This window comes from Ranitomeya imitator, chromosome 1, assembly GCF_032444005.1.
Source record: "Ranitomeya imitator isolate aRanImi1 chromosome 1, aRanImi1.pri, whole genome shotgun sequence".
NCBI lineage: Eukaryota > Metazoa > Chordata > Amphibia > Anura > Dendrobatidae > Ranitomeya > Ranitomeya imitator.
Window position 1 is genome coordinate 656,525,760 of NC_091282.1, and position 22,078 is coordinate 656,547,837.

The 22,078-nt window shown below is 45.5% G+C and overlaps 1 protein-coding gene across 2 annotated transcripts in view; it reads left to right on the forward strand.

Annotated features, from left to right (window-relative positions):
- TAGLN2 (transgelin 2) overlaps positions 1 to 10,892 on the forward strand; it is a 37,893-nt gene extending 27,001 nt beyond the window's left edge. For both annotated transcript variants that reach the window (XM_069728768.1, XM_069728769.1), the window contains 4 exons: positions 7,986 to 8,192; positions 8,372 to 8,537; positions 8,758 to 8,860; positions 10,199 to 10,892. In XM_069728768.1, coding sequence (XP_069584869.1) covers positions 8,010 to 8,192; positions 8,372 to 8,537; positions 8,758 to 8,860; positions 10,199 to 10,340 — 594 coding nt within the window. In that variant the 5' untranslated portion in view covers positions 7,986 to 8,009 and the 3' untranslated portion in view covers positions 10,341 to 10,892. The remainder of the gene's footprint in view (positions 1 to 7,985; positions 8,193 to 8,371; positions 8,538 to 8,757; positions 8,861 to 10,198) is intronic.
- Positions 10,893 to 22,078: the final 11,186 nt, after the last annotated feature.

The following is a 22,078-nucleotide window of genomic DNA, read 5'->3' on the forward strand; positions in this document are numbered from 1 at the left end:
TTTTTCCCATTTTCTAGTACACGACATGCTAAAACCAATGATGTCTTTCAAAAGTACAACTCGTCCCGCAAAAAACAAGCCCTCACATGGCCATAGTGATGGAAAAATAAAAAAAAGTTATGGTTCTGGGAAGGAGGGGAGCGAAAAACAAGAACGCAAAAATGGCATAGGGCAAGGTCGTGAAGGGGTTAAAGGAGCATTGATAGTCCTGTATGTAGCTGATCGGTGCTCGTACATGACCAGAAGTCTGATGGCCTTAAAGCGGCAACTAGGCTATGTTCACACATTGTGTATTTGCTGCGTTTTTTCCCCTGCTCTTTTGGCAGTAAAAAAGCAGCTTACAAAGAGTTTTGTTGTTTTTTTTTTTTTTTTTGCTGTGTTTTTGCACTTACCCATTGCTTTCTGTGGGTGAAAAAACGCTGCAAATATGCTGAAAGTGACATGCTAAATTAAGCCGTTTTCTAAATCGGTCAGGAAAATAAAATCAGTGTGTGCGTGAGATTTCTGAACTCTCATATACTTTGAAAGTACTTTAAAACGCAGCCTAAAATTTGCATTAAAAAAAAACCTCAGCAAAAAAAGCTTCAAAAACGCAACATGTGAACATAGCTTAAGGCCACGTGCACACCCTGCGGATTATCCGCAGTAATTCCGCAGTGCGGTTTACCTGCAGATTTTTCTGGACTGATTTTGGTAAATCCCCAGGTAAACCGCACTGCGGAATTACCGCGGATTTACCCTGTTTTGTTTGCAAATTTTGTGCAGATTCCACCTGTGGATTCCTATTGAGGAGCAGGTGTAAACTGCTGCGGAATCCGCACAAAGAATTGACATGCTGCGGAATAAGCAACGCTGCGTTTCCGCGTGTTTTTTTTTTTTTTCTGCAGCATGTGCACTGCGGATTTTGTTTTCCATAGGATTACATGGTGCTGTAAACTCAGGGAAAACAGCTGCGGGTCCACAGCGGCCAATCCACTGTGGACCCGCTGCAAAATCCTCAAAGTGTGCACATAGGCAGAACATGATTTCCTTAAGGCTATCTGTAAAGGTAAATAATGAGCGGAGGATGGCATCCAGGTTGGAGAAGGGGTATCGGCTGACGTAAGCCACAGCTTTGTGTATCGCTGTCTCGATGATGATAATAATAATGAGCTCAGATCCGCTTCATGGAACACGTTGGCCGCACTACACGTCTCACATCCTCTTACTACAGACATCTGTTTTGCCACTCCTGTGTGTTAACTCTTCACCTCGCTCTGTAATGTTTCACTACCCAAATGAAAATCTTCACATATCAATTCCTGTTATCAATCATCTGACTGGTCACCGCTAACATCTGGGACGGGTGGGTCTGGCTCACTGTGTGCCTTCAGGGCATGGCCTTGTTTGACTTTCACAGACTGGATCACATTCACACCCAGCGGGGCTGTAGGTGCGGGGACACCAGGGTGGAGGCTCTGATTTGGTAGCTTCTAATCTTTGGGCAAAGTGATTGTTTGCCCAGATATGATGAAAACCTGCAAGAATATTTGATTCCTCTTTAATCTTCACTTTTATACATGATGGCTTTAGAATCTCTGAATTCCATGTCCTCCATTGCCTGTATGGATCTGTACAAATCACCATGTTGGATGCCACGAGGTGCTCTCAAAATGGATTGAAAATAACTTTTAAAACCTATATCCACCAGTGAACACCATATTATAGCTTACTTATGGAATTATCTACACAAAAATGTAATTACTTTGAAAATACATTGAACTACCAAACATTCCTAGCATTTCCTGATTTCAGAGTTTACATAGTGCTTACTATAGTGTTCTCCATTCTGGGATCAGTTTCTTTACAACAGCTATTGCATACTCATCATAGGCAGCATCCATAGTAAAAAGTTTGTCACACAGTGTTAATAGCAGCGTTAACAGACTGTGTTACACCGCGTTATGCCGCGGTGTAACGCAGTCGGTTTAACGGACTGCTAAAACGCTATGTGGGTGGCGGGCGCTGACTTTGGGGGAGTATGGAGGGGGCACTGACTGCAGGGGAGTAGGGAGCGACCATTTCACGGCCGGACTGTGCCCGTCAGCGACTTTGGATTTCCGTGACAGACAGACGGAAGTGCCCCTTAGACGAATGAAAAAAAAAATATATATATATTCGTCTAAGGGGCACTTCCGTCTGTCATGGAAATTGCCGGCTTTTCATTTCTCCTTCCTAAACCCGACATATGAGACATGGTTTACATGCGTTAAACCATGTCATATCCCCATTTTTTTTCATATTACACACTACTAATGTTAGTAGTGTGTATGTGCAAAATTTGGGCACTCTAGCTATTACATTTAAGGGTTAAAATGCGGAAAAAATTGGCGTGGGCTCCTGCGCAATTTTCTCCGCCAGAGTAGTAAAGCCAGTGACTGAGGGCAGATATTAATATCCTGGAGAGGGTCCATGGTTATTGGTCCCCCCCCCTGGCTAAAAACATCTGCCCCCAGCCACCCCAGAAAAGACACATCTGGAAGATGCGCCTATTCTGGCACTTGGCCACTCTCTTCCCATTCCCGTGTAGCAGTGGGATATGGGGTAATGAAGGGTTAATGTCACCTTGCTATTGTAAGGTGACATTAAGCCAGATCAATAATGGAGAGGCGTCAATTCTGACACCTATCCATTATTAATCCAATTGTATGAAAGGGTTAAAAACACACACACATTGTTACAAAGTATTTTAATGACATAAACACACAGGTTGTTTTAATATTTTATTGCTCTCTCAATCCACCTGAAGACCCTCGTTCTGTAGCAAATTAAAAATAATAAACCAATAATATACATACCTTCCGATGATCTGTAACGTCCCACGATGTAGATCCATTTGAAGGGGTTAAAATATTTTACAGGCAGGAGCTCTGCTATAATGCAGCTGTGCTCATGCCTGTAAAACCCCGGGGAATGAAGGTAATGTAGGTCAATGACCTATAGTTACCTTCAGTCGCGGTGATGCGCCCTCTGCTGGTTGTCCTCATATGACGTCGAGGCTGGGAAAATATTCAGAAAAGTTCCCACGCTCGAGTCTATGTGCACACGTTGCAGATTTGACTGTGGAATTTTCTGTGCAGATTCTGCATTTCTTGGCAGAAAACACAGGTCAGAATCTGCGCCTTTTTTTTTGGTCTGTGCACATGTTGCAGATTTTTGTGCGGATTTCTTCCTTTTTTTACCCCTGCCGATTTCTATTATGGAATGGGTGCAGAAACGCAGCAGATCTGCAAAAAGAATTGACATGGCCCTTTTTTAATATGCTGAGTTTTCGGTGCAGATTTTTCTGCACCATTAGCACAGCAACTTTTTTTTTTTGCCATTGATTTACATTATACTGTAAATCACTTGCAGATCTGCAGCGTTTCTGTGCGTAAAAAAAAAGCTGCAGATCTGCAGGAAATCTGCAACGTGTGCACATACCCTTCAACTGTAAAGCGCTGTGGAATATGTTGGCGCTATATATTTATTATTATTATTATTATTATTATTAACTCAGGACCAGTAATGTATGTACACAGTGACTACACCAGCAGAATGAGTGCAGCTCTGGAGTATAATGCAGGATGTAACTCCGGATCAGTACAGGATCAGTAATGTAATGTATGTACATAGTGACTGCACCAACAGAATAGTGAGCGCAGCTCTGGAGTATAATACAGGATGTAACTCAGGATCAGTAATGTATGTGTATATACACAGTGAATGCTCCAGCAGAATAGTGAGTGCAGCTCTGGAGTATAAAACAGGATGTAACTCGGGACCAGTACAGGATCAGTAATGTATGTACACAGTGACTGCACCAGCAGAATAGTGAGTGCAGCTCTGGAGTGTAATACAAGAGGTAACTCGGGATGAGTACACGGTAATTAATTATTATCTATGTAAAAAATAACTCCACTCTGTATGTGGATTCCTTCTCTAGATAAAGTGTAAAATGCTAATCATTAACTTTATTGAATCAGCTTGGTTTACACACGAGTGCTGCTACATATTTATGGCAGTCGGCAGTGAATAATTACCAATTGTTGCTTACTGTTAACTTTTAATCGCTCCGTTACTTTTAGGGCAATGTATCATATACTGCTCTGTGGTGTGTTCTTCTGTAAAGAGCTTGATTAGCTTTAATAAATCTTGTTGCCATTGCATCATCGCTGTAGTTTTTGGGCAAGCGTGGACAGGCTGCGGTTTTGTCTCTTAGCAACCGCCTGGCTATCTTTTCCCTATGACAGAATACTGGCTGGCTTCCAAACAAGTGGTGGAAAAGTACTGTGGAGCTGTGGAGGAACCTTGGTTCATACAGGACAATGTTTGCTTTGCTGCAGCAACAGGAGCTGGAATGTGAGCGAGTGAAGCATTCTGCATGGGAAAAACTGCATGTGACTATTTCTTCAGACACTGAAACCTTATAGGGCACATTCGCGTGCAACAAGTTGATTCACTATTCAGCTCTTTTTCTGAAAATACCAATTTTAGTGTTTTTTTTTAATTTATTTATTTATTTATTTTATACACATACCTAATACATTGTGTTTTTAACTGAAGATCATGATGCTGAAATCCGTTCCTCCATTTTCCTAATGTTTGGTATGTAGATGACTACTCTGGCAAAGGTTCTCGCAGAGAACACAAACTCTTGGCCAGGCCGAGCCCTCATATAAACTGCTCAAAAAAAATAAAGGAACACTAAAATCCCACACTGTAGATATCACTGTATGAAATATTCCTGTTGTAAATCTTCATTACATAGCGGAATGTGTTGAGAACAATAAAACCTAAAAATTATCAATGTAAATCACAACTAATATCCCGCAGAGGTCTGGAGTTGGAATGATGCTCAAAATCAAAGTGGAAAATGAAGTTATAGGCTGATCCAACTTCAGTGGAAATGCCTCAAGACAAGGAAATGATGCTCAGTAGTGTGTGTGGCCTTCACGTGCCTGTATGACCTCCCTTCAATTCCTGGGTATGCTCCTGATGAGGCGGCGGATGGTCTCCTGAGGGATCTCCTCCCAGACCTGGACTAAAGCATCTGCCAACTTCTGGACAGTCTGTGGTGCAACGTGACATTGGTGGATGGTGCGAGACATGATGTAAAAGATGTGTTAAATCGGATTCAGGTCTGTGGAATAGGCGGGCCAGTCCATAGCTTCAATGCCTTCATCTTGCAGGAACTGCTGACACACTCCAGGCACACGAGGTTTGACGTTGTCCTGCATTAGGAGGAACCCAGTGTCAACCGCTCCAGCATATGGTCTGAGGATCTCATCTCAGGACCTAATGGCAGTCAAGCTAGCTCTGGCGAGCACACGAAGGGCTGTGCGGCCCTCCAAAGAAATGCCACCTCACACTATTACGAACCCACTGCCAAACCAGTCATGCTAAAGGATGCTGCAAGCAGCAGATCGCTCTCCACAGTGTCTTCAGACTCTGTCACGTCTGTCACGTGCTCAGTGTGAACCTGCTTTCATCTGTGAAGAGCACAGGGCGCCAGTGGCAAATTTGCCAATCCTGGTGTTCTGTGGCAAATGCCAAGCATCCTGCATGGTGTTGAGCTGTGAGCACAACCCCCATCTGTGGACATCGGGCACTCAGAAACTGACACTATAAGGATGGTCTAACCGTTTGTGCAGACACATGCACATTTGTGGCCTGCTGGAGGTCTTTTTGCAGGGCTCTGGCAGTGCTCCTCCTAGTTCTTGCACAAAGGCTGAGATAGCGGTCCAGCAACTGGGTTGTTGTCCTCCTACGGCCCCCTCCACATCTCCTGGTGTACTGGCCTGTCTCCTGGTAGCACCTCCAGCCTCTGGACACTACACTGACATACACAGCAAACCTTCTTGCCACAGCTTGCATTGATGTGCCATCCTGGATGAGCTGCACGAGAGTCCATCTCGTGCTACCATTAGTGAAAGCACAACAAACATTCAAAAGTGACCAAAACATCAGCCAGAAAGCATTGGTACTGAGATGTGGTCTGTGGTCCCCACCTGCAGAACCACTCCTTTATTGAGTGAGTCTTGATAATTGCCAATAATTTCCATCTGTTGTCTATTCCATTTGCACAACAGCATGTGAAATTGATTGTCAAACAGTGTTGGTTCCTAAGTGGACAGTATGATTTCACAGAAGTTTGATTTATTCAGAGTTGTATTCTATTGCTTAAGTGTTCCCTTACTAGTGGTAAGGCTAGTACATATGACATGAGACTGCTGGCAGTGGTATAGCTAGTACACATGGGCACAGTGTACCTCAAAGGTTTCCAGTCTTGTAATGAATACATGTACTGTTTTCTTATCTAGGGAGAAACTGTTTTGACTCTGTGGCGCGCAGGCGATAGCTGCCTTTTAATCTCTCTGCAGTAAACTTGGAACATATCCCCGAGTTATGTGATTGCTGCAGCCAGCGTATTTATACAGGGCTCTGGCTCATTATCAGTAATTACAGTAATAGAGGAGCACTGAGTCAGGGGGGTTATCGAGAGACCTTTACGTTATGCTACAGAGCTTCTGCCAATGGAAACTGACCTCTCGGCCATAATAATCCTAATAAAATCCAATAATTTGGCCTTGAATATATTGAGTTAGTGACCTCTTTTACATAGGATAATGTACAGCCACTGTAATTTCTAGAAGTGTGAGGCCAATACTGGCATTTGAGGGAGCTCCTGACTTCTTTTGATTGTAAGTAAAGGTGTTTGAGGATTCAGCCCATGGAGCTGCAATGAGATCCTTGGAGAAGGGGCACTGCAGGGTTTAGATCCACCCATACTTGGTGGCGAGAACCTGTGAAGGGCTTCCTCTACATGAAACATGTTATATCATAAAAGATCAGGAATTTGATTCACAATAAAAAGAACTAAGGAAAGTGACTTTTTATGGAAAAATTAAATCTAATGTTTAACACCATGTTCGTCAGACCCTGAATATATAGCGGCTTACCGTTTATGGCTTCCATGTAACACAAACAGGACATGGTGAGGGAGTTTCCTGTGGGCTGTGAATTTCCGGGCGCTTTGTAAGTTGAAGAGTTCAGTTGAATATAGTTTAGGTAAAAACTCCTAAAGTTCTAGGAGCTGCAAGTCTTGGAATGAAAGTTTAGCAAGGTTCTCAGAAAGTAGTTATAGTTTGGGACATGTGGCTTGTGCTCTCAATCTTATCAGCTACTCTGAACCAGAAGTCTTGAATGTCTCATAAGAAAATTACTTATTGTTTAAATCAAGGTTTTGTGCCACATGAGGATTTCTAGAAACGACAATTAGTTAGAGCCCAACAAAGCCTCAGGGGCCACTGTGAAACCTGTAATATTTTTTATTTTTTTTTAAATTCGGAGAGTGATATTGAAAAAAAATTACAAAAACGATATATACTACAAAACTAATTTTCTTATAATGGCTTCCCATACACATTAGATTAAGGTTGCTCAAACCGACAGATATCAGTCCTCAGTTAACTGAGGCCTCCCAACAGATGTTGGGGAAGAGAAGGTTTTAAATGGATGACCCTTTGGTTCTAAGGGAGATAAGCCACTGCCAGAGGAGTTGGGCAGCAGCTCATTAGCAGAGAACACATTAGCACTGGGTCGTGCCAAGCTCTCCTGTGTATGCCATGAATATCAGGTCAGTAGGAGTCTAACACCCGACATCTCCACTGATTAGCAGCCAGATGCCAACATTGGTATGGAACTACGGAGTGCGTAAACCGGCAATACTCAACAATACAACAACTCTATTGTTCCTTTTTTCTATGACACCAACAGAAGTGCTTTTTATTTCGCTCATAAAACCTCAGTCACAAAGTTCATGCCAGGCAGAAACCTTTTTCCATTTTAATTCTGGTTTCAAGTCCAACTTGTTCCATTTGTGGTCCATGAAGTCATATTCCAAAATATAAGTGTAGGGGTTGATCTCCGTGTTCCTTACGTAGCTTATTGTTTCTTTCTTACAGAAACCCAAACCACCAACCACTAAAATGGCAAACAAAGGACCTTCATACGGACTGAGCAGGGAAGTACAGATGAAGATTGATCAGAAGTACGACCCAGAATTGGAGAACATCTTGGTGCAATGGATAACCAGCCAGTGCCCTGCAGAATGTGGGCGCCCGGAAGAAGAGGGAAAGTCTGGTTTTCAGAAGTGGCTGAAGGATGGCACTGTGAGTACAAGGGTTCTTGTTGGTGCAATTGCCCCAATTGTTTAATATGAATTCTTCATAGATGTAACTCAGGCTTAAACTCCTGTAAAGATTTTAATATTTTCTTCCAGAACTGTCTGATAAGGAGTAGTGTGTATGTGTGTATATTATATTATATTTTTTTTTTCTCATTACTTTAGGTACTTTCCCACCTGATTAATTCCCTTGCCCCGGGTTCAGTCGCCAAAATCCAAACATCCGCAATGGCCTTCAAACAGATGGAACAAGTGTCTCAGTTCCTGAAGGCCTGTGAGCGATATGGCATTGCAGCTACTGACTTGTTCCAGACAGTTGACCTATGGGAAGGTATGGAGGCCAAATGTCACCCCAATACTTTACACCATCATATCTTATGTAATTTTGTACTTAATGAGTAGCCTATTGATGTACATCTTTGAACTGCTTGCACCCTAAGCTTTATGCTAAAAAGACTCAACCGATTTGCTGACATGGCAGAAAATAACGGCAAGATCAGCGTATTTTTAAAATAACTTGAAATAATGCTTTGCTTCTCTTTTTACCATAGGCAAGGATATGGCCAGCGTACAGCGGACCCTGATGAATTTGGGTGGTGTGGCGGTTACAAAGAGCGACGGCCAATTCCGTGGAGACCCCAACTGGTTCCCTAAGTGAGTACTTTTAGCCAAAGTCAAGCAGAGTTTACATTTTTGCACACTAGTTCATAGATGGGAACGTGGCTTAGTGGTGGCCATACTTCAGGTTCAATCACAGGCATGCATTACTTTGTATTGATTCATCAAGAAAAAGCAGTTTCCAATCTATTTTACGACAAGATGATCTTTACTGGGAAAACAAGACTAGAAAAGGACCACAATTTTGCTCTATACACAAGGCATAATTTGCAGAAGATTTCAATGGTGCTCTTGATATTACACTTAATTTAATGCCCCCCTTCTTCACAATAAAGTCCATCTGATGTGTATGTGATCCTGCAGACTCTCCTCTGAACTCCAAACACTTCTTTCCTTCAGCTACAAAGGACACTGCCAGGGACGGACTGGCCCACTGGGTAACCGTAGGATTCTCCGGTGGGCCCAGACACTTGCACCTGCTGGTATACAATGATGAGGAGATGGAGAGGGCAATAATGGGAGTGGTGGGGGAAAAAACAATTATATAGGTGGTGGCGGAGGAGGCAATGATGGAGGTGGTGGAATGGGCAATGATGGGGTATTGAGGGAGAAAGCAATGATGAAGGTGGTGGAAAGGGCTGCATTATACCCTATGAGGGGGTGCTGTATTATACCCTATGAGGGGGGCTGCGTTATATTTTGAGGAGGCTACCTTATATTCTGTGAGGGGGCTACCCCAACCCCTGCTACATAATTAAGATGTGTACTACCTTATATTATACCCTGATATTAGCATGTATTACCACACAATTGGTGGTATTGTATTTATTTCTATGTAGCTATATAGTGGGCACCAAGAATGATTTTCTGTGGTGGGCCCAAGGTGCTCCAGTCCAACGCTGGACACTGCTAGAGACATAAAGCAACTGCTCGCTCCACACTCCCCATAGAGAACACACAAAGACTTGGCTGAGTTGAGCTTTCATGTTTATGGGGGGAATCAGGAAAAAAGTTGTTGGCTGAGATGAACCACAAGTATTGGGATGTCAGGAGTGATGGCTGTTGGCTACGTTATCATGGGTATGAGGTAGTAGGTAAAGATAGCTGTTGGCTAAGTGGCTTGCTCATACGATAAGTTAGTTGGGAAAAACAGCTGTAGGCTGAATGTTCATGTGCATGGTGGAGTAAAAAGACCGCTGTCAGCCTAAACGAGCAATTCGCCAACAGCTATCTAAGGTCTATAGACACCATAATAAATAAATGTATTCACAAGCATGCTCAGCATTTCTAAGTAAATCCGGGGACATTATTTTCTCATACAGAAGGACTAACACTTTTTTCCCTGTTTAATAAATTCTTTACAATTTTTTTTAGGAAATCCATGGAAAACAAACGTGAATTTTCCAAAGACAAATTAAAAGAAGGGCAGAGCGTCATTGGTCTACAGATGGGCACCAACAAAGGAGCCTCCCAGTCTGGAATGACTGGCTATGGTATGCCAAGGCAAATCCTCTGACCGAACAAATCCTGGAAACACCTGAACAGATTACCAAGCAGCTCATCCACTCATCTCTTCGGTCTTCTCTTTCTCTCTTTTTTTTGGGGGATATTATCCTCTAGTCCTTAACATCAAACTCCAAACATGGTCCCATATCGCTCCCACCCATTTTTATGGAAAGTTGATAAGTATTTAATTTTTGATTGTCTAGGAATTAAAACGTTTTTAGTGTCTTCTTTGAGGGTGCACAGCCATGCCTTAACATTCCACACCGTCTGCTACAATGTTCTTTGTATATTCGTGACCAAAGTTAAAGTGGATTGTTTATTTCTAATCTTGGTTCTTTTAATCTTATGGTTTGTTGAGATCTTCTGTAGAGTACAGTAACCTTCACCAAGCTTCATTGTGATTGAACCAATAATGCAAAAGGGAATGCAACTTTTAAGCTGTTCTTAGTAGTCTATTCCCAGTGACTGGGGTGGAACCTGAGTTTTTTGCGGCTCTTCTCCCAGCATCCAATACTGTTATATATATTTCTGATCCAATTAAAGACCAATCTATGTTTATAAACGTGCGGCTTCTTGGTCCATATATGTAGGTGTCTAACTATATATTTCTTCTTGAAGGTAATCTTCACAATTTGATTATCCATTTTACTGCTGGTGGAGTCACTGCATTCATGCATTATTTATCCTGTACTGATCCTGAGTTACATCCTGCATTATACCCCAGAGCTGCACTCGCTATTCTGCTGATGCAGTCACTGTGTACATATATTACATTACTGATACTGAGATACATCCTGTATTATACTCCAGAGCTGTAATCACTATTCTGCTGGTGCAATCACTGTGTACATACATCACTGATCCTGTTCTGATCCTGAGTTACATCCTGTATTATACTCCAGAGCTGCACTCGCTATTCTGCTGATGCAATCACTGTGTACATACATTACATTACTGATCCTGTACTGATCCTGAGTTACATCCTGCATTATACCCCAGAGCTGTACTCGCTATTCTGCTGGTGCAGTCACTGTGTACATACATTACATTACTGATCCTATACTGATCCTGAGTTACATCCTGTATTATACCCCAGAGCTGCACTCACTATTCTGCTGGTGCAGTCACTGTGTACATACATTACATTACTGATCCTGAGTTACATCCTGTATTATACCCCAGAGCTGTACTCGCTATTCTGCTGGTGCAGTCACTGTGTACATACATTACATTACTGATCCTATACTGATCCTGAGTTACATCCTGTATTATACCCCAGAGCTGCACTCACTATTCTGCTGGTGCAGTCACTGTGTACATACATTACATTACTGATCCTGAGTTACATCCTGCATTATACCCCAGAGCTGTACTCGCTATTCTGCTGGTGCAGTCACTGTGTACATACATTACATTACTGATCCTGAGTTACATCCTGTATTATACTCCAGAGCTCCACTCACTATTCTGCTGGTGCAGTCACTGTGCACATACATTACATTACTGATCCTATACTGATCCTGAGTTACATCCTGTATTATACCCCAGAGCTGCACTCACTATTCTGCTGGTACAGTCACTGTGCACATACATTACATTACTGATCCTGTACTGATCCTGAGTTACATCCTGCATTATACCCCAGAGCTGTACTCGCTATTCTGCTGGTGCAGTCACTGTGTACAAACATTACATTACTGATCCTATACTGATCCTGAGTTACATCCTGCATTATACCCCAGAGCTGTACTCGCTATTCTGCTGGTGCAGTCACTGTGTACATACATTACATTACTGATCCTGAGTTACATCCTGCATTATACCCCAGAGCTGCACTCACTATTGTGCTGGTGCAGTCACTGTGTACATACATTACATTACTGATCCTGTACTGATCCTGAGTTATATCCTGTATTATACTCCAGAGCTGCACTCCCTATTCTGCTGGTGCAGTCACTGTGTACATACATTACATTACTGATCCTGTACTGATCCTGAGTTACATCCTGTATTATACTCCAGAGCTGCACTCGCTATTCTGCTGATGCAATCACTGTGTACATACATTACATTACTGATCCTGTACTGATCCTGAGTTACATCCTGTATTATACTCCAGAGCTACACTCATTATTCTACTGGCGAAGTTGCTATGTACATGCATTACATTACTTATCCTGTACTGATCCTAAGCTGCTGTTTCAATTATATGCCAGAGCTGCATTCACAATGCTACACTTTCTCTGTATTACCTGTTCATTCAGTGTCTGAAAGTGGATTTGCAATATCAATGTTTTGTTTCCGAGTATATTTGATTCCAGTCCCTAAATGTGAATTTCTGAGCACATGGATCAGATAAAGTAGGGAATGATGGGGATCTTACATGTAACATCTGTTAATTAAAGAGGTAGAGAAACATGTATAGTAATCTTTCAACTGAAATGTAAACCTTCACAAACTATGTGGGGTGGTGTTATTCCCAGTTTTAAGACCCCCACCAGTGTGACCATGTTCAATAGTTTCATACAGCTGAGAGAGCAGTAGGTATTGTGAAACAGTCCCAGCTTTTGCTTTATAGTTGGAGCGCTCCAATATAAACATATCCATCATATGGAGCCTCGGCCATTGGGAACGGTAAACATTACATATAATGTTATATGACTGCGTATTCCAAAATGGGACCTCCGAGCTACCAGGCCTCTCTTACCACATTGATCCTTATACCCCCCTGCCAGGACCAATTAATGCCCCCTTAAATAAAACACAACAATTAATTTCTTTTGGATAATTTTGGCCACAGCGGCCATTTTATTAAATAACCAACATAACAACCATTTATACATTTGTATAAAAGACTTGAGGGGAGGGTTCTTGGAGCTAATAAATCTGGCACCTAATAGGCAAAGCCCAAAACCAACATGGAAAAAACCCCTTCTTTACCCTCAGCCGTAACCACCAGCTCGAGGGCACCATGTAACCCGTTTACCGGGCAAACCAACCCCAAAGCTCCCGAGGTCAAATCCCCGTCCAGAGCCAGTAAACCAGCCAGATCAGCCCCATGAAACCAACTCCAAGAACCCCGCCCCCCGCCAACCACGAGCATCACTGACCACCTCAGGCTCGCGAGTGCCCCACCACCGCCATGGCCCTCTCCACCCCTTCTTGTATTGGCAACATCCAGAAATCCAAACCGATATCGTTCAAATGAACGCCATCACTCCTCCAGTAATTTCCCACACCAGCTTCCAACTCAAAATGGCGAACCGCCATCCCCCCATTACGAGAAACAAAACTCGCCACAGCCCTGTTTAGCTTCACCCGGGCCCTATTGATACCCCTCATAGAGCGTGCTGCCCTCCATGTTTTCCTGGGCACAATGTCGGACCACACCGTAACCATCCCTGGAAAGGATACCCACAATCGCAAAAGATCATACCGTATATCTCGAATTAGTTCTCTCACCGGCTTAGACCCCAAATCATTACCACCCAAATGTACAACAACAATATCCGGAGAACGATCCAAACTAACCGATCGGGAAAATTCGGTCAAAAACCCGCGCCACGACATGCCCCGAAAACCCAACCAACGGACCACCACCGCCTCCCTCTGAAATCCCAATTGCCTACCATCGTGCCTAACATCGGTACGAATCGCCCCCAATGCACGAAAGAATGTCCGAAAATCCACGCCAGAAGTGGGGTCCATCCTGCAAAATACAATAATGATTAATACCCCCACTAAACAAATAACAAATTAATTACGCACATAAGATAAATAACGATTCGACGACCACCTACCAATACGCCGAATAACCTCCGGACCCAGCCCTAAACCAGCAGCCTCAGATGCTGCCCCAATTCGAAAGGAATGTGTCCCAAATAACGACGGATCCAGGCCCAAACTTGTCAACGCTTGTCTCAGAACTGCCTCAATCTGAAACCGTGATAAAAATTCGCCCTGACGGTGCCGCAAAAGTGGGCCCGACCTATCCGGATCCAAACCCCAATAATCTTCCAAACACCTATGAGGGCACATCACCCCCCCCCCCAATCACTTTTCCTAAAACCACGCGCCTTCCTTTCCCCAACTGATCAGTCTTCGACCGCCGAATCCAAAAAGCAACCCCACCTGACCAAAATTCAGTATCCTCCGCCAACAAACCCCCAGCTGTGAACCTGCTAGGGGAAACCAACTCCCCTATTCTCAAAGCCCCGATAAAAGCTAGTGAAAAAGCCAGTCGAAACAGAACAGCCTCGTAAACAGAACTACAGACCTCCCCCAAAGCTACCTCCAAACGCTCCAACATCCCGAAAGATATGGGCCGCTGAGTATCGCACGTTGAAAAACCCCTTCTAAAACCTTTTAATGCCTGCCGAATCAGAAAATTCTTAGTAACATCAACGGAACCCTGAAGCTTAAAACCAAAAGCAACACCAGCTATAAATTTATTCAATTTTGATACGGACCAACCCCATTCCTCCGCCGAACCAATTAAAAGCAACAATGCCATCTCCCTATCACCATCCGATTCGACTGAACCTAACTGTTCCAACCACCCTTCCCACAAATGCCATGACGCCTCATAACCTGACCACGTCCTTCCCGACACTGACGACTGTATCAGCCGACCTCCTCGTCCGCAACAATCTGCCACAAATGAAAAGGGCATGTCGTTCCTGCATCTTCTGCTTCTGGAGCCAACTCCCGGAAACGCTCCCACTGCAAACGAGACAGAGCATCGGCTATAGAGTTTTGCACGCCGGGAACATGTACAGCTGAAATCCATGCATTCAACTCCAAGCACCGCAAAACTAACTCCCGAACTAATTTGATTACCGGAGGGGATGAAGAAGACAGACTATTGATCACCGACACCACACTCGAATTGTCGCAATGAAAACGTATCCGCCTATCCTGAAACATACTGCCCCAAATGAACACCGAAACCACAATTGGAAACAGCTCCAACAACGCCAAATTTTTTGTAAACCCCGCTTCACGCCACCAATCCGGCCATCCCCCAACGCTCCACTTTCCAGCACAATAAGCCCCGTATCCAACACTACCAGCCGCATCCGTAAAAATTTCGCAATCAAAATCGTTCAAATCCTCCTGTTGGATCAGGGACCTGCCATTATAGTTGTCCAAAAAACGCATCCAAACCACCAAATCCTCTCTGTGCTTCTTTTTTCAAGCGTACAAAATGATGCGCAGACCGCACTCCGGCCGTAGCTCTCGATAATCTCCTACAAAATATCCTGCCCATCGGCATAATCCGGCACGCAAAGTTTAACCGCCCCAACAGTGACTGAAGCTCTTTCAACGTAACCTTGCGCAGCTTCTCACATCTCATTACCTCTTGCCTTAAGGCCACCAACTTCTCCTCAGGCAAGCGACACTCCATCTTCTCCGAATCTATGAGAATTCCTAAAAAACTCAACACCGTGACAGGTCCCTCCGTTTTATCACGCGCTAAGGGCACCCCAAACTGACCTGCTACCCACTCCATCGTAGCCAACAAATTGCCACACAACAAAGAGTCCGGGGGGCCAACAAACAAAAAATCGTCTAAGTAATGAATAACCGACGGAACCTGAGAAACATCCCGAACGACCCACTCCAGAAAAGTACTAAAGGCTTCAAACAGCGAGCAGGAAATTGAACAACCCATCGGCAAACGCCTATCCAAGTAGAACCCCCCATTCCAAAAACATCCCAACAGCGGGATACTATCGGGGTGAACCGGAAGCAGACGAAAAGCCGATTCAACATCTGTCTTAGCCATTAACGCGCCTGTGCCATACCTACGCACCCATTGCACGGCCGTATCAAAAGAGGTATAAACCACAGAGCAGAGATCATCCGCTATCCCGTCATTAACTGACTGGCCCTTCGGATACGACAGATGCTGAATAAGGCGAAACTTGTTGGGCTCTTTTTTAGGGACCACCCCAAGCGGCGAAACAACCACCCCCTCTACAGGTAAATCACTAAACTGCCCCGCCATGCGCCCCAGCTCAACCTCCTTTGCCAATTTTGCCGTAACCACATCCGGCTGCAAGTTAGCCGATCTCAGGTTCTTTTTAGAAAAGGGGATAGCTTGAGCCGGATGAGGAATTCTAAACCTCTCAGAAAACCCATCACACAGCAACCTAGCCTTTTCCCTATCCGGATACCTACTTAGATAAGGGGCCATCCTTAGAACCTTCACCGGTGTCACCCCCATGACCGCCTCCCACTCCTGGTTTACCCCTCGCTTTCTTAAAACACTTGGCCGCTCCATGTGAGGCCCCTCCGCAGTGGGAACAGACATGCTTGAACTTGCATGTGCTACCATATTTGCATTGGCCGTCATTGAACTGCCAACACGTCCCTGTTTTGTCCTTAACCCCTTGTGACCCCTGTCCTCCACTTCCTTGTCCCGACTGCTGACCGCTACTCCCTCCACCCCCATGAAAGGGCTGCCCAAACCTCGTCGGAGCCATTACCTTCAACCACAAACCTATATCTTTTTGTTCCCACTTTATCTCGGGTCTAATCGCCTTCCTTTGCCGAAACTGCTCGTCGTAGCGTAACCACGCCTGGCCCCCATACGCCCTGTATGCTTCTCCTATCGCATTGACATAGCAGAACAAACCTGTACAGTTCTCCGGAAACTTTTCACCTATAACTCCAGCCAAAATAAAAAACGCCTGTTGCCAATTCGCAAACGTCTGCGGTATCAATCGCCAACGCCTCTTCTCCTCCTCCTCCTTTTTGCTATCCTCTTTCTTACCCTTATCCAAATTAAACTTCTCCAAGGGCAACCGGGAAAAAATCTCTACATATTCGTCCTTCCATATTTTTTTCTTAACCTCTTTCTTTAAATGAGCCCCCAACGGCCCCTCAAAACACACGTAAACCTCCCCCTTAGCTCTATCATCCAACTTGATTCTATCCCCTTTTTCCTTATCCGTCTGTACCGACACCGACACCCCCGCCGATGACGCCTGTTCCCCACCACTCGCCCTATCGGATCCGACTCCCCCTCCCGAACCCGTACCAGAAACCGGCAACCAAGCCCCTAACGGAGACGACCGCCCACTACCCCGGCCCTCCCCATCCAACCTCCTCAAAATCTGGGACATACCCGCCAAAAGCTCTCTAACCCCCGGGACCCTCGCGGTGCTGGGCCCACCACTCCCTGCCAAATCGACCCCACCATACCAACTATCCCCAACCCGAGCACCACTATCCCACCCCGCAACAGAATCATTCTCATACTCACCAAGCTGCGCGGGTGCTGTGTCCCCGCCAGCCGTGCGATCACCGAACTCCCGCGGGTCGCTCCTGGAACCGGAATCCTCCGCGCCGCTGTGTTGCTCCAGGCCCGCGCCCCTGGCCTCCACGTCACCAGGGGGGACCGGAGCAGGTGAGCTGGAACTTTCCCTGGACCTGCTGGGTGACCTGGACCTGGCCGCCGCCAGCCCGACTCCAGACCTGTCTTCTTGCCGGGCTCTCCCACGAGCCCCGGCAGCAGCCGACATTCTTCCACGCCGTGCTGGGCCAGGCTGCGGGGTTGAGGTGCGCCTGCCCGTCGCTCTGCCTCTTGCCGCGCCGCCTCTGCCAGGCACCCGGGGTGATCCAAACCCCGAGGTACCCGCCACCACTCCGCTGCTGCTCGCTTGTCCCACCGCTCCCTGCGTCCTGCTCCTCGTCGCCGGTGATGTCGCCGGCGCCGCAAACACCGCCGCTGCCCGCCGGGTACCGCTCCTGCTGGGCGCCGCCATATTGGCGCCGCGAACCGGAAGTCCTCCGGGCACTTCCGGTGCGGCCTGCTCTCCTCGCTGGGCCTGCGCCGCCGCTGCTCCCGGCCGCCGTCCAGCGCCCGCAACGCCGGCCGGTGGATTCCTGCCGGAGGACGGGCCGGGGGGGGTAGGTGATCGCCGGCCCGCACGCTCCGCAGGGTCCCGGGAGGGGCTCCGTGGCCGGCGGTTGCCGCGCCCTCCGATCTCCGGCGACAGTCTCTCTGGGGGACGGGTCCTCCTGGATCTGGTCCCCTGGGCTCCCGGGCTGCCCAGCAACGACGCCAGCTGGTCCTCCAGCCAGCCTCCCCGCCGCGATCTCGCCATCTCCCGCAGCTGTCCCAGGATCACGTCTACGGAGGCCATCCTGCACTTCTTCTCCGGTCAGCTGTCACGTCTTCTCAGGTAAGATGCTCTAACAGTAATGGCCCCTTTCCCGCACTTTCCACGACCCGCCCCCACCCCCACTAGGCCACCCCTCTACTCCTCCCCATCCCCTGAACCAATCCCTTTTCCCTGCCTTAGTATTTAAAAATTGCTCCCCTGCGTTCCCTTGGCAACGCAGTCATGGGGGGCTTTCTTTAACTCCGTTCCTCCAGCCCCCCCTCTTGAGCTATAGTGCTACATCAGGGACGGAGTTTTATCTGAAAGCTTCTGACACATAGAAACATTAAAATTAGAGTCAAAAGACCCAATGGGATACAATGCAAGTACTTACGGGGTGGAAGACGCCTTATTTGGCTCTTGGTGTAACTTCCATCTATGTCTACAGATCTGAACAAACACTGACACTTCTGCATTAAAGGGAATCAGTCACCACATTCGACCTACCTAAACTATTAATATAGACTGCGGAGGCGAGTCAAACCTGTCTGTCGGTACGTCAGATGCCTTGTTGTGGATAAATCATCTTTTATCACTTTATATAAGTGACCTCTTCCAGGCTCTGGTGAGGACTCTGCCTGGTAGATGACTCTGCCTCCAGAGCTTATGATAAATGAAGGGGAGTTTCCATTGAGACAAGAAACTAACACAGAACAGGAGAAATGATCCTTGTCTTTTTGCAAAAACATTTTTGCTTCTCACAGCTCTGCTGTATTGTAACAATATTGTAGCCCTGTCTGCCTGTGAGATGGAAGCTGCAGATGTGTCGGTATAATCAAATACAGAGTGAGTTCAGGAGAGCAGGGAGCGGCCATCACTCTGGTAACTGCCCCCGTTATGTAAAATAAGCTCTGGAGGCAGAGTTGTCTTCCAGGCACCATCCTTCCCAGATACTGAAAGAAGTCATTTATATAAAGTAATAAAAGATGATTTATCCACAACTGGGCATCTGATGTCATACTGGTAGGACGTTTTTCAGAAGTCTATAACCTGTATGCCTCAAATCCCTTTAAATCCTAAGGCAGCAATGAACCAATAACCAGGATTATGGGATGCCTATCCTGTTTTAGGCATATCCAAGTGATATTACATGACCGATGACCGATATTACATGACCGATTTCACACTAGCGTCGTGCACTGCACGTCGCAATGCGTCGTTTAGGCGAAAACGCATCCTGCAAAATTGCTTGCAGGATGTTTTTTTTTTCCTCCATTGACTAACATTAGCGACGCAATGCGACGCTTTACCACACGTCGCAACCGTCGTGCGACTGTTACGTCGTGTTGTGGCGGACCATCGGCAGCAAAAAAACTTTAAATGTAATGATTTTTGCTGCGTTGTGTCCGCCATTTCTGACCGCGCATGCGCGGCCGGAACTCCGCCCCCACCTCCCCGCAACTCACAATGGGGCAGCGGATGCGCTGGAAAAATGTATCCGCTGCCCCCGTTGTACGGCGCTTGCACAGTATGCGACGGGCTGACGCTAGTGTGAAAGCAGCCTAAGGTGACCATGCCTCACCAATACATTCTTTGTTTTATGGGAATAAAAATTATTTCCATAAAGTTCTGCAGCTTTCTAATACTAACGCTACTTGCTGCCAATGAGGGAAAAAGTGAATTTACATTCAGTGAACCCACCATGATACATCTATCATCTTGGATGCACCTTTTTCCACCCTAAATAATGTTACAAAAACATGGGAAGATACACAAAAAAGCCGTGTTCGTTAGGTCTGTGTCTGACATTCACGGTCCAGGTTTGTGAGTCTCATGGCCAGGCACACAGGAGGCTTGCTGAATTTGAGGAGTCCGTTGCACACCCTGGTCTCCGTTATCGGCAATAACAGTCATGTGCTGCCCTGATTGATAAGCGAGATGGAAGACTGGCCACACACAAACCATAAGAAACAATCAGTAGCTGCCGATGGACAAGGGCAGCCATGTAGAGAAGTGGATGACCCCTTCTTACAATAGTACTTTATATATGGTGAGCAGTATTATCCAAGTAATCAGGCTGCTCTTTTGTTAGCTGCTTCTCCTTACAGTCGGGGAAAAAAAAAAGAAAAAAGATTCCCTGGACTCTGTTGTGTACGTCCAGAACATGGGCATACTGAGTTGAAGGACGAGGGTCCTTTTTAAAGGGGACCTGTCCTAAGGATTTTATGCAGGCTCTTTGAGGCTGATTAAGGCTACGTTCACATTTGCGTCTTTGGATGCAGCGTCGCGGACACGACACACGAAAGACGCATGTAAAACGCAGGCTTTTTTGACGCATGCGTTCAGCCTTTTTTTATATATATATGGTCTTTTCAGTGTCTAGACACCGTCTATACAAGAACGCATGCATCATACAACGCACAACAACGCAAGTACTTGCGTCTTCTGCGTTGCCAATACACTTCAATGGGGTTTTTGACGCATCGACAACGCAAGTGCCACGCATGCGTTTTTTTAAAAAAATTTTGGACGCAGAAAAAATGCAACATGTTGCGTTTGCCGCGCCCTGGCAGGTGCGTCGAAACGACGCATGCGTCGCGAAACGCACCAAAATGCATGACAACGCATGCCCATGCGTCCCCAATGTTAAAGATAGGGATGCATGAGTTGTTTTGCGGCGACGACGCTGCGTCCAAAGACGCGAATGTGAACGTACCCTAAATACACACCTTCATTTTTAGAAATCTACGATATTTTGGCGTTTCACAGCTATGCAGTTTTGAAATCTTAGGCAAATGAGATGCAAGTGCATCAGGTTGGGATATTGCACTTGCAGTTCTTTTGCCCTCCCTCACTACTCTCTGCCTACCCACTGCCTCCTGTGTCAACCTGACAGGTCTCACTTCTTTCTCTCCACCTGCCTCCTCTGACTAAGATCTGTCACAAGTGTCATTAGTGCCTGAATCGGCACATGCACAGATCAATTTGTTGGGTCTATCGACATCATGAGAATGTTACAGCACATGCGCCACCCCTGGCACTGACGGCGCTTGTGACAGATCACCGTCAGGTCCATGAAACAAGAGTGACCTGTCAGTCAAACTCTGAGACAGGTGGTGGGCACAGAATAGTGGGAAAAGATTGGAGAGCTGCATGAAACACTGGATATCTGAGAAACGACAAAGTGGATTTCTTAAAATCAACTTCTGTGCCTGTACATTTGTGTAATTAGTTTGATGTCTAACACTATCAGGACAGGTTCCCTTTCACCCCTTAGTGGCAAAGCTAATTTTGACCTTAATGACCAGGCCAAGTTTTTTTAAAATGTGACCAGTGTCACTTTGAGGTAACAACTCTGGAATGCTTCAATGTATCCCCGGAATTCTGTTTTTTTCATAACATATTGTACTTCACGTTGTCGGTAAGTTTTGGTCAACATGATTTGTGAATATTTATGAAAATGTTGAAAATTTGTCAAAAGTCAAAATTTTTGCAATTTTCAAACTTTATATTTTTATGTTCCTAAATCAGATAGTTATACCACACAAAACCGTTAATAAATAACATTTTCCACATGTCTAATTTAGGTCCGCATCATTTTTTAAACATATATATATATATATTTTTTATAGGAAGT